At 36.7% G+C, this 13,661-nt stretch overlaps 1 protein-coding gene across 16 annotated transcripts in view; it reads right to left on the bottom strand.

Annotated features, from left to right (window-relative positions):
• SULF2 (sulfatase 2) overlaps nt 1-13,661 on the bottom strand; it is a 167,872-nt gene that overhangs the window by 38,011 nt on the left and 116,200 nt on the right. For all 16 annotated transcript variants that reach the window (XM_084537682.1, XM_084537683.1, XM_084537684.1 and 13 more), the window contains 2 exons: nt 6,898-7,049; nt 3,286-3,455 (listed from right to left, as the gene is read on the bottom strand). In XM_084537682.1, coding sequence (XP_084393808.1) covers nt 3,286-3,455; nt 6,898-7,049 — 322 coding nt within the window. The remainder of the gene's footprint in view (nt 1-3,285; nt 3,456-6,897; nt 7,050-13,661) is intronic.

The following is a 13,661-nucleotide window of genomic DNA, read 5'->3' on the forward strand; positions in this document are numbered from 1 at the left end:
TTTATGAGTTTCTTCCTATCCTAGTTCAAACACACCACACGCAGAGTCTAAAATATTAAAAATTACTTTTCCTATGTGATTTGTTAAGGCTTCCCTTTTCTTTCAAAGTAATAAACTTGGTCTACGCAAAAACTGCAAGCCAAGACGGTAACACAGTAAAACAGGAAAAAATAGCAGATACTCAGCTATTTTCTTCTTCCCAAACACAATTTCCTGATAAATTAATCTCCTACTTGGCAAATATCTACTGTTATTTTTGTGCGTGCAACAGAGCAGCAGGGTAGGTTATTAAGATAAACAATAGTAATATAAACTGAAACTTCTCCTTGAAGTAACTGTATCTAATGTATCTTTGAATATGACAGGTAATCTTAAGTCTTTATATAAATAAGAAATTAATAATCTGACAGTGAAATGTTATATGCAGAAAGCCTTTGTTAGATGCTATCTGCAAAATGTGCGTAGGCAGCAAATGGAGGCTTCTTCATATAGGGAGGAAAGGGCTGGTGTTTATTCTCTGTGTATTGTTAATAGCCTCTTGAATTTCAGAACATTGTTGTGGCTGAAATAATGACATTGCTCCTTTGAAAATGCTGACAGTTATGGAAACTGTTGCTATGTGATGCCCAGAATGAATCAAAAACGCTTGGCAAACTCCTTTTCAGCTTACTTTGTGATTTCCTGGCTGATTTGAAACCTCCCGCTGTTTAATCCAACCAGAGCCTATGATTTTCTTTGATTACTACAAATGTAACCCTCTTATGCTTAACAGATTTGTCTGTCTTATGGGAAAAATACACAAACGTAACATTCCTAGAAGTTGGTTAAGATAATTCCTTCAAATGTACTCAGAAGGTAAGTCCTAGTCTGATTGCATTTGACCTTGGAAAAAATGGGTGGTAAAGTGTACCCTCTACAGAAATAATATTTCTGATGACTGTTAAACTGCCCAGCTGTTGCATTCTCTGCAGCTATTTGTATATATGGTAAAAAAAAAGGAAAACTGGCCATTTAGCCCACAGATTTGCTCTGCTGAATGCTGGTGGATAAGGATAATTTCCAAGGCTGTAGGTACACACAAAAAGGAATTCTGCAGAACAAGGAGGACAGACACTGTAGTATAGGGTAGAATATTCATACCAGCTAGTACATGTAATAATAGAAGCACAACACACTCTGATTGTCAGTCTATGCTAAAATCCATAGCGCTAACTTTTCCTATTAGCAATGCTAGACAACACAGCATGTATGACAACCAGCATAAGCATTACAGTTGCATCTGCACTTTGCTTTGTGGATACAGCTTAAGAATCTACACGCAGACTTTATCAATGCTGCCACAAGTCGAGGTACAAAGACTTGTTACATGGTGTATTGCCTTCTGATTCCAGGGCTGGGCAAAGACTTTGTTCAGGGTATTGCTTCATGGCAATTCATAACAAGTGTTCTACTTGTGTCCTGATCTTTCCCTATCATATCCACAAGATAACAGAACAGTGAGAACTACATACACTGTCACTGACAGACCTATCTGCCACTGAGTGATTCCCTGGGATGTGGGGACAGGAGAAAGAATAGAAACCAGAGGACTAACATGTATATACAGTAAGGGAATGATGCATGTTCTGCATTTTTAAGTTTATTCTTAAAACCAGGCCAGTGAACATCCTTACAGATTACTTTTGTGTAATGACATGAAAAGTATTTGGAATAAGATTGGCAGTTTCTTTGCACAGGAAGTATAAAAAATCCTATTTTATGTTTATATCTAAAAAAACCCAAAACCCACAGTTCCTTAATCTACTAAGTTATTTCTTTACTAACAAAATGTATTTCTGCAAAGTGTTATTTCCTGTATAATTATCATCACAAGAAAAAGCACCTGCAATTAAAAATAGTTTTGTGTAACTATTTTATAATGAGGAAGATAAACCTAATTTGTGTGAAAATAGAAGTTACATCATAAGCAAAAGAAAAATAGATGTAGTTTATATTTTTCATTGTTAGCCTTCCTCAAATCCTTCTACTCTTTTTCAATCAACCACCATAAAACTGCGCCAGAATATTGTTTGATAAGAGATCATAATCTCTGAGATACAAATGCTTACCAGAACTTCTGCTAAAACCCATGTCAATACTGAGTATAAGCAATAGCAGAAGTTACTCATTTGGCATCTCTGTAACTTTAATTTCAGAGAAAATAAATGAGCATAAGAAGGCAAACAAACATGAAATACTACATTGCTGAGATCTAGGACACAGATTGTCAGCACAGCACAGAACAAAGAAATACAATTCTAAGTTACACAACACCTAGACAACAGAACAAGGGAAGCTTTTTTCCTCTCAGACCCTATTTTAAATGAAGTGAAAAAGCTCAAATGGATTTCATTGGACTTTGGATTTGTCCTGAACAGCTTTGACTACCAATTATTACTTCAATCAGTTACCAGTTCCTTCACAAATCCAAAATAATACAGAATTCCACTTAAAAAATGATGCAAAAGGAAGAAAGTTGCAAGTGTTGAGCATCAATGAAGACATAAGGATAGTAATTAGAAAAATACTTAATAATTTCTATTGTGACAAAGGGGGATTTGGGTGAATCATTTCATTTACCAGCATGAGATGAGATGCCTGTAGTAGAGAATTACAGGGCTGTACCTGCAAACTGTCTCTGTGGTTATAAACAAGAACCATCTTATCATGGTGTTGCACTGGAGCTTATTAAAATATTAACTTGGTAACTAGATGACTTGGGGACCTTAGCTAAACACTATACTGCATCATTTTCAGATATACCAGCCCATTCAGAAATGGACAGTCTAATCTGATGCTGCAGGCCTCTATTTCCTCTCCTTCTATATGGAAAATAGGCATAATACGTAATATATACTACATGATTTTTGCTAATAGTGATGAAATAGCATGTCTGTGTCTATCCACAGGGAGACAGGGTTTCTTCCACCAAAGAGGCTACAACTCAAGAACCAGACTTTGATTCTTCTTCTAAAAATAAAACAGTGCTTCGCTTCCCAAATAGGCTATAACAATGTCCAATGGGTTCAACATGAAATTTTCTATTTATCTGTGAGCTACATTCCTGAGTTCTAGATGCAGTAGCCACCTGTACTAGTGCAAAGAGGTACAAAAAAATCTCCAAACTCTTCCTATGTATTTGTGACATAGTCATGCCCAGAGTACTATGAAATACTGTTCCCCCAGAGGTACCCAGGATTTTTATACATCTGAACCTGAAAATAACAGAATTTTAGTTTTCCTTACATGTGTTGTGAAGCATTAGGAAAGAGATGTGAATACTGAGGAGCTGAATCTTCAGGGCCATGAGGAGCAGCATGGCTTATAACCATCAGTACAGGCCTGTGAGGATACATCTTCTTCGAGATTCTGAAGAATGTAATACTGTCATTGGTTATCAGATCAGTTAGATAATCCTGCAAGTAGAAGGAAAAGTATAATGAGATACTTTAAAAATAATTTCAAGTTTGGGGTGCGATGGGAACAGGAGGTCTTAGATACCATAGGAAACAGGAAAAAGAAAGCTACTTAGCTCAGAAAGGGAAAAGGAGGGAGTAAATTATAGATGTTAAAACTGCAAAACCTAAAATCAAATAATTGCCTCTTCACTGTTTAGAAATATGAAAGGAAACAGTTTTGTCTCTGAAATGAATGACATTAAAAATCAAATAGTGTATAACTGAATTGTGAAGATCACTATAACAACTACAATGACCAAGTATTAATGAGGAAAAAAAGAAGAAAATTAGAGGTTAATTTATTTTCTTTTTGGTGAAATCTTCAAGGTGTGTAGTCCAACCCTATTATCATAAAAGTGCTTTGAAAATTCAAATGGATTGATACGCATTTTTATTCTCCTCCCTCTGAACCAGAAGTCACTAAAACTAGAAGATGCTGGACTGAATGGACCCAAAATTCCATTCTATGTTACAGGCACAACGACAATCTGATAAAGATATACCTCTATCAAATTAATCACTAGTAACTTAAAGGAGTCCCTTTGGAAGATAAGGACTTCATTCTATTTTCCAAGAAGTATCATATACATCTGATATATGCTCAAGCTATACAGATTGAAGACAGTATTTGTAATAACAGGCCATGTTCCCCCTCGGGCTGGCTGTATCATGGGAAATGTTGCAAATATAAATACCTGTCAAACATGATTAGGATAAGAAAGACACTTCTTTAAAAAAAAATAAAAATATCTTGTCACAGCTCAACATAAAATTGGACATAACGACTGCTTCTGGTCAAGTGAACAAGGTGTGGTATGTACTGCACTGCACCTCCTTTTACGCACTGATTTTTTTCCGTGGTTTGGACACTAGCTGCTCTTTACCACTGCCAGTGTCCATGACCTGAGAAGACAGCTTCTGAGTAATCAGAGAACTTTTTCATTGACTGTATTTACTTTCCCCCACTTATTTCCTGCGTATCCCAGAACCAGGCTGGCAAAGTCTCCATTTACAGATTTATAACTGGTCCCAATACAAGGCGTATCTGTCATGAAACTACCATGATTTTGACTACTATCGATATGATATTTTCATCTTGAAAGCAGGTGTAATTAGGCATAAATCCAAAGTTAACTGAAGAAACTCCATTCATAAGCATTTGCAGTGGAAGTGATGATATACGGAAAAAAAAAAAAAAAAAAAACACAAAGAAAATCTGACTTCTGAACATAAGTCTCAGTAACTGACCACACTCTCAAAAAAGCACCAACACATATCTAAAATGTGCCTGTTCTTTAAACTGGCTGGTCACTTTCTCAAGTGTGTAACTCATCTTTGACTTAGACATTAAGCGAGAATAGTCTTCAAATTCTATTTTGAAGATGAAGATCTTTACCTGGTCAAAACAAGATTCAAACTTAATTTTGCAAACACAAGTGCTTGCCAGGGCAAAGACCAAACAGAAACATTTCCTTCAAGTGGTTTATTTTTTTTAAAGCTCCAGATTGTGGAGACTGTAGAAGACTCCGTGAATGCAAACTAGACTAAAAATTCAACTTAAAAAGTTGAAAGAAATTGAAAAAGAAAAAAATAGAGTAGAATACTTCCTGTTAAAGAATCTGAAAGAATTTGCAAAGATTTGATTTTCAGAGGATAAATGCTTAGCAGTTGCTTTGGAGGATAGAATCGGTAATTTGTGTGTTTGTTTTTTTTCAGTTTTCCACTGGCACATAATTAGCATTAGTTATGTCAAGATGATAGGGCTAAAATACAATCTGATTATACTGTTTGTTACTGGAAAAGTAGGTTTCCAGCAACAAAAATGATAGGAAGAATAGAGGAGCAGTCTTGTATTTCAGCTTGTGTTTGTTCATTTGAACTCCAGCGTTAACATCAACACATACTGTTGCTCTGCACACTATCTGTTTATTATCATAGCTGTGTATTAGGCAAGAATATGAAGATTATAAAAACATTTACATTTTCATCAGACTGCTTTCTTTTCTTTTATTAACAAACTCAGTAAGAAAAACGGAACCAACTGAAAACCTAAACATTTTCAAGTATTGCATATACAAAATAGAGCTGAGACTCTTGGAACGTAAAGTTCCTTGTTGACTTTTTGTAACAATGGGGAACGCTGCCCTTTGAAATCACTTGCCTGACATTGCTCCATGTAAGGTAAATTTCCATTATAATGTTTCTGGTAGCACAGCTGTAAAGATTAGCTCTCTGATTCTTCATAGATCAGGAGGGAAATAAAAGACAAATAATTCTGTACATTAGTTGTCCCTTACTCCTAGCAACTGGTAATAGAAAAGAAAACCATAGAAACCTGTCAAGTTTTATCTTTCAGCACAAACTACATTTTATTAAAAATGGCAAATGAATAAGGGGAAGAAGGAAATCACATAGACATCAACCTTTGCAAGAAAAAAACTGTAAACACATCACTAATGAAACAAAAAGAGGAAGGCAGTATTTGTGCTCAACAGGAGAAAGTGAATTCAATTTTTGTTAAGCAAATACACCTTATAAATCCGTATCATTCCTCAGCAAGTCAACTTTTGAAGTTATACACTATTTAAACTATAGCCATTTACTGATTAACTCTTTTATAATTATACTCCAGAAAAGCCGATTTCTTTGGAAAACTAACATTTTCATCTGAAATAAACATTCTCCTGTATGCAAACAGGTAACTGTTTGATCTGTAATGAGATTGAGGGGTGACACGGGATGACATTATATTTCACAATAATTATCAAGTATTTTACTAAGTTTGGCCACAGTACAACACCCTTGGAAGTGTATTAGGAACATACACACCTTTAAAAATACATCAAGATATAAATTTAATAATTAAATTCTGCCTTCATTCAGACAGTGAAGTCAGAATTATCATAAGATATACCAAGATATATTTCTCCTCATCTGGCTGTGAAACAAGTTCCTTTAACACAAAAAGATGGGTCTAGCTGGAGGGAACTGGATTCTTATCTCATTTACGCTTGTGCAACTCCACTGAAATCAGTTCTATACCAGGGGAATAGATGACAATCGGATTTAGCACACGATAATTATAGTACAAAGACAAAAAATAGTTGTCATGCAGCATTTAAATCCGTTTTCACATCTGCAGCTCATAACACACATTAACAGTCTCACGATGTTTTGTTTGTTTCTATTTCTGCTAGCAATGTTTTCAGTAACATGACCTGCGTGGAATGGAAGATAAGAGAAAGTCCAAACACGGAGCCTTCTGCATTGTAGCTAATGTAACACAGAGCAGCTTTCAAGTATGAAGAGAATTCTTTAATTAGACTGAAACCATAAATCGTAGCTTTCTTGCAGTCACACTAAAATATTGAAGAAATAGAAATAAATCAGTAAGACCTACCCTGGAGTAGTCAAATCCATGTTTCTCCTTCACTCCATTTCTACAGAGTGTGTAGTTGTAAAATCGAGAATTTTTAAGTAATCCAACCCATTCTTTCCAGCCAGGAGGCACATAGGAACCATTGTATTCGTTAAGGTACTTTCCAAAGAAAGCTAGGGGTAGAGAAAGCAGAAGTGCAGTAAGAAGGTACAACAAACACCTCAAAGATACTGTTTTTAACCATATTCTTTCAGATCTGTCTCGTCTGACTGGAACATTTTCTTCATCCAGACACACATAAGGTAATAGATAAGTTATGATTTTGCTTTTGTTTCTTTATTTCAGAGCTCCATAACACGTATCTTTTGATTTACAACCTGAGTACATGAGATACACTGCACTACAATTACCACATTTTATTTAGGGGCTGATACATTCAGACTTAGATGAACAAAACAGAAAAAGTTTAAAATAGTATCATTTGCCACATTATCTCATCCTACTCTGAATCACCCAATTTAGCTGCATTTTTCACTTTAGTCACACCCACTTATGCCATCTCCACTTCTGGAACAGTCAGAAGCCGTGAGGTCACCAACAGAAGGCTGGCTTAGGAGAAATGAAGACAAATGGGGACCAAAAAGATGATGAGATTTTAAACTTGCTGCATAGAGGTAATGAAACAGCAGAATAAGTGCAGAGTAAGTGCAGAGTAAGCGCAAGGATTCCAACACAGTGTAGATGTTTGAACAATCCTCCCAGAAGAGCTACGTATACGCTAGCCTTGCTGATCTGTAAACTCCAAGTGTACAGATGCTAAATTATTTTCCATAAAATGGTTAAGAAAAACGGAAATTATTAGAATTATATAAGAACACATTTTCCAAAGGATATGATGTATCCACTGACACTTCCACGCTATTCCAGGAAAAAAATAAAAATTAGCAGAACATTTCTTTCAGTATTACTTTAAGTTATATCACCACTATGCAACTGCAGGATAAATTACACCCCACTCCTCCAGCTATTTTTTTTTAAAGCTTAGAGGGGAAATTCTGCTCTTGGGCCTGTGGATTGCAATGCGATTCAGGACCTGAGTTTTTCATGTCAGAACTCACATCTCAATTTCTGAAGGGTCTGGCAATCCAAGTTAACACTATCACAGCAACCAGCACAAAGACCTTTACATTTGTTCCACTTGACATTACAAATATTTTTAATCCAGAAGCACGTAGTGCTGCAGCATCTCATGCTAACAATCCACCAGCAAACATCTGTGCTTCTGTAAGGACAACAGAGTACCTGAGACTCTGATGTTAACCTTAGATTAAAGCTCCTCTCGAAGTTGAGGGGATAGGAGCACACAATTCTCAGCTCCCAGATTTGTCAAATTTTTTTTTTTTTAAGCTTGCAGCCCACAGCATCTGATTCTATGCCTTCTTGTACTTATATACATGCAGGGAGTAATGCTGTGGAAAGCACAGAACTGGTGTTCAGTCACTGTAAAAAGGGCCTTGCGTGAAGTCAAGGATCTGTGTCTATTTGTAGTAGGCTGAATCCGTCTGAAAGATACAGACAATGAGAACGGTGGAAACCATGATATATAACTGTACACGAGAGAGCTCCATATCATACCAGATAATGATTTTCTTTTCTATAAAAACGGGAAACATGACCTAATAATATTATGATACGTAATAATACAATATAATACAATATAATACAATGGAATACAGGGAGTAAGTATGCTGTGCACTGAATGGCCATTAAGACCCAGCAAGAAGTGCCTAGGTGGAATTAAAAAGCATGTTTTGAATCATCTCCGTGAACAAATTTAAATGTATTCAATTAATGTGTGTATTAAATTAAATTATTCATTTAATAATGTATTCAATTAAGGTGTGCCAGAAGAAAGGGAATGTTTGAGAATGTTCAAAGCATTTGAAAGAGATAGGGGTGTTGACAAAATTAGGACCTGTATCACAGGAGATGTGAAGGGCACACGTATTGAGACACAATTAATAAAATCCTTGAATTTCTAAGTATTCTAATCCTAAGTATTTTGCAAAAGCAGATAAGGTGTTGTGTTATTTTACAGATGAGCCACTTACAGAGGCGTTAACTGAGAAGCATGCTGCAGAGAAGAATTCCCGTTTCACTGTCCTGAACTACCTCTTGATGTCTTCTGTAACCAAGCTAAGTAAACCAGAAGCAACAAACAAAGCAGTAGCTACCCCACTGTAGATAAAAAAACTACTGCATTACTCAGGGACTGTATTTGTACAGTACATACTTTTGGCTTTATGAATAATTTCTAATTTTTAAAGAATAAAAAGCAACTCATAGGGATTGTGGGGAATTAAACAATGCAGATGAACATTTTTTCTTGTCTTGGTAACAAGGAGTAAAGGATTGAAACACTGGCCACTGTCTGCATCAGCAGGTATGCACAAGGCAGTCCAAAGTTTCTTGTTTGCCAAGCAACATATTATCATCCAAACAGATACATTTAGCATTTTTGCTCACAGAAACCAATCAGTTCCTAAAATGTATGGCTGAAGAATTCAGCAAAGAGGCATTCTGGAGAGAATTACTTCATTGTTATTCTGCAGCGGCATTAAAGGCAAGTCTGGCGGAAGTTTCCTCTAGCACCTTTCGCATAACCTCCATTGTACATTCCGGATGTCTTCATGGAAGTCAAATGCTTTAAATAATTTTCTCTGCTGTTTCCAATCTTCGATTGCATATCTTTTTCCCCTCCTCCCTCCATCTGAGCCCTTCAACTGCTTGTTATTCAAAAACTGTTAATCACTTCTCCATACTACAAAATATCGAGTTACAAAAAAAGCTCTCCCGATGCTGGTGAAGGATTTTGATTTGGGATTGTAAAGATTCTCTCTAACATTTTTTCCCCTCATCAGATTAGTTCACTGCCAGAGACATCTGCTCAATAGCGTACACATGCCTTCGGTACATCCAATTGCAAACTGCTCCAAGATTTCATTAACAAACATCCTCAGAGACTGCTGTTTGATATGCTCAGCCATGTTTCTATATCCAGTCTAGGAAAGGATCATTAAAAAACACCCAAGCAAACATTTTTAATAAATGCATCAAGAATGTGATCTCCCTTTGCTTTCAGTACCATATAACACAGTTTCTCCTCAGACCCCATGGAACAGGATACACAAGAATTGAGTCCTTTGTACACTATTACCATTTCCTCAAGGGTTCGTAACCTTTCAAAGTTCATTTCTCAGAGTCTCACCCTTCAATGATAAACACCTGGAAAATTCTTTAGTATACAGTAGATTTTTTTTTTCTTCACAAGAGGTTTTGTTCTGTTTTATAAACTCTTCCTGTAAGGAAGAGAATCACACATGCAAGAATTTGCCCCTTGCTACCAATTAATGCAAAGGTCTGCTCTGAATGAAGCGCCATTGCAGGTATACCAGAGTCACAGCTCATTGCTTAGAAAGTACATCTAACATATTGCCAAATGTAGCACAAAAGCATAATTGAAAGACCAGACATCATGGTCTCAAAAATGCTCCCAAAGGCACCAGTTACCACCATTGGAAATGCTGAGGCTAGTTCTACCATCCACCCTTACCTACCAAACTCTGCAAGTTTATTTAGAAACAAACAAACAAACAACAAAAAGACACCCTGCTACTTCTTTTAATACCTACCTAAAAACACTTAACAAGACTTAAATACCTCTACAAAGGATATTCATAAAACTTCACATTACACTGAAAATTAAGACGTTTGATCTTACTGATGCATCAATAAAACAGTGCGGGGCATCATTTGTCTCTTTTCAGTCCATACAGACTGCCCAATGTTGGCAGTCAGAACAGAACTTTTTTGGCTCCCACACTAGAAAGCGGAATGCAGCACAAGTCAACAGCGATTCTCCAATGCAGAATTACCAGAAGATCAGAATTAGACACAGAATTTCAGCCTTTCATTCAGTTTCCTCAGTTTGGCAGTTCAGATCTGATTGTGACTCTAGTCAGCCTTCTTTCTGTTAGGCACCGTTCTGTTACCCACTGGCCTGAATCACTTCCCTGTTCTGCTAGCAACCTGTTTAACAATACGATCATGGTCTTCATGTACTTTTAAAATAAGGTAAGAAGATGAAATCAAAAAAGGAATGTACAGGAGGCATACTGATAATAGCTTCCTGACAGTGATACTTTATACATTCTGTTAGGAAGCAGTGAAAACCAAAACTCCTGCAGTCCTTAAGGATGAGACAAACTACGCACTGGACAGATACCCTCCAAGGAGCAATCCTAGCCTGGCCTCAGGAGGTCCTAATAAGCTCTTCACCTGTGAAGAGGTTATGGAGAAGACAGAGCCAGGCTCTTCACAGTGGTGTGTGGTAGGAGAAGTAATTGTGATAAACTGAAACAAGTGAGGTTCAGCCTGAATAAAAAAACCACCTTGAGAACAGTCAAACATTGAAACAGGTTGCTCAAAATGACTGTGCAGTTCCCATACTCTGTGTTTTTCAAGACTAGGCTGGGTAAAGTGCTCAGCAACATGGTCCGGCACAGGCTTTGGGTACATGGTTGGACAACAGTCCTCCCTCCCAACTGGGGTTATCCTATCATCAGCTAGGTGATTTACTAGGCCTATCTTCAGTCAAATTTACTTCATTCCAGGACTTCAGCATTTAGGAGGTTATCTGTAAATGCTTGTGCTCTCATAATAAATCCTGAAGCTGAGTAAAAGTAAAATTACACTTTTTTTACTCCAAGACTGTACACTCTGAATTTGTATTACTCATCTGTCCTTCTGGAGTCTTCATATCATCCATGCTACTTAGCTTGATCCAGTTATTAGTACCCCATTAAGCTGCACTTATCACTGTGACTGGGAAGTTAAACTCACGTTTTAAGCCACTGACCCTTTACTTTTAAACATGAATACAGTGCATTAAGTACTTCAAAGAAATACTTTAAGCACCATTTTTCTGACAGCATATAGTTTAGCAGCCAGCCTTCCAGGTATTAACTAAGGTTTTGAGTTGCGAGTCTTACAGTTACACATAAGGATTTATCTACACCTCAAAAACCTTTTACTTTTATATCTGCTACTAGTTTTTCCCAGCTCGAAGTTGAACAATTAGCTACAGTTGAACAATTCTTTAGTTTTGGATGAGAAGGGGTATTTCTGATCTTATTTTTGCTGTATATCTAGCAAAATTCACTTTCAGTACTTTATGTCCTCTAAAAGACAATCAGAGGAAAGCGGATGAGAAAGCACTCTCAGCGTGGCTAAGTACACATATAATGAGCAATAAGCCCAAAGGTCAATTCAACTCTGCCTTCACATCATGGCCAAATACGCTCTTAAACTGACAATGTCTAATGCAATCAGCCCAGTGAAATTAATGGATTTACAGCAGAAGAAATATAGGAGTACTGAGATAAAAATCTGTAATTTTCTATGAAATCTCATCCCATAGGAGAGATTTTCAGAAGACATCAGTTCTCATTAGATATTAAAATAGCTGACCGTATCTTCCAAAAATTAGTAGCTCTTGATTATGATCATCATAATAGTTATGGGAACCATGTTGTACAGTGATCGGTAACTAGTGCAATTAGAATAGCCTGCAGACTTGCTTATTTTTCTAGGGGACTAGCATGATATCTAGCAGGACAAAGTGAATTCTGAGTAATCTTCGTGACACCTTTGTTCCTCTTCCTGAATTTGCATTGCACATTTTCAGTTGTGCCCAAGTATCAGTGCCAAGATCTATTTAATGAATCAGGAATTGGCAGAAGGGGAGCAGATGAAGCCAAATAAAACAAAAGGTCTCAAACCAAATATTTTGAAACGGTCAATCAGGAACCAAATAGAAGAATGCTGATAACAAGCCAAGTCTTGCATGTCTTTCTCAGGTGAACAAATTCCCCATGGAGTCACTTGGCCAAAGCTCCCTTTCATTAATTCCTATGGCACAGCTTACAAAAGTTTAAACAGAACTAGAATTGTAAAGCATAAAGATTTTTCTGAACAGCTATCTCACACTCTCTGAAAGTTAAAGGAAAAACAATCTAGAAATGGCAATGTTCAAATCATCAATCATTACCGTAATTCAGCACAATATGACTTAGTGTATCACAACAGCATCATCTCCTATAATGGGCAGTGCAAGAGAAAGGAGTTTGCTGGCTACGTGGTTCAGAGCGCTGCTCTGCCACACAGCTAACTATCGTTGGACAGTTTGCTCCCTCGTTGATGGCCAAGCCTAATCACTCAGATTTCAAAAATCCTTCCCAATGTCAAAATCACTACAATGATGAGACATTTTGTTGAAGATTTACCATTGGTATCACACCCTTCTTTCATGTTCCATACCCACAGATAATCCTAACCTTTAGTTTATCCTCCTCTCATCATATTGTCACCTGCTTGCCTGGTTCCAGGAAGCTACTGTGATATACTGTGCAAGAAGAAATAGTTGCTGTATTTCAACAGAGCCTGTTTTCTTCCACCTAGCAACAGACTTGGAAGAACATTACTAAAAACATTAGTTCATAAATAATAGTCTTACCAAATTCAATTAGGGGAAAAGTCCATCCCCGGTTCAATATAACCACAAAATTCCTTTCATCAAGATACTCTCCCCAAAATAGAAGAAATTTAGCTTGTATAGTAGTTTACTTTCTTTACCTTCACCTTTTATCTTTCACAAAAATAAATCTTTTTTTTTATTTTTATTTTTAAATAACCAGTCACATCTTACCATCCTTTAATGCATCTGT

The sequence above is a fragment of the Aythya ferina genome (assembly GCF_964211825.1).
Source record: "Aythya ferina genome assembly, chromosome: 16".
NCBI lineage: Eukaryota > Metazoa > Chordata > Aves > Anseriformes > Anatidae > Aythya > Aythya ferina.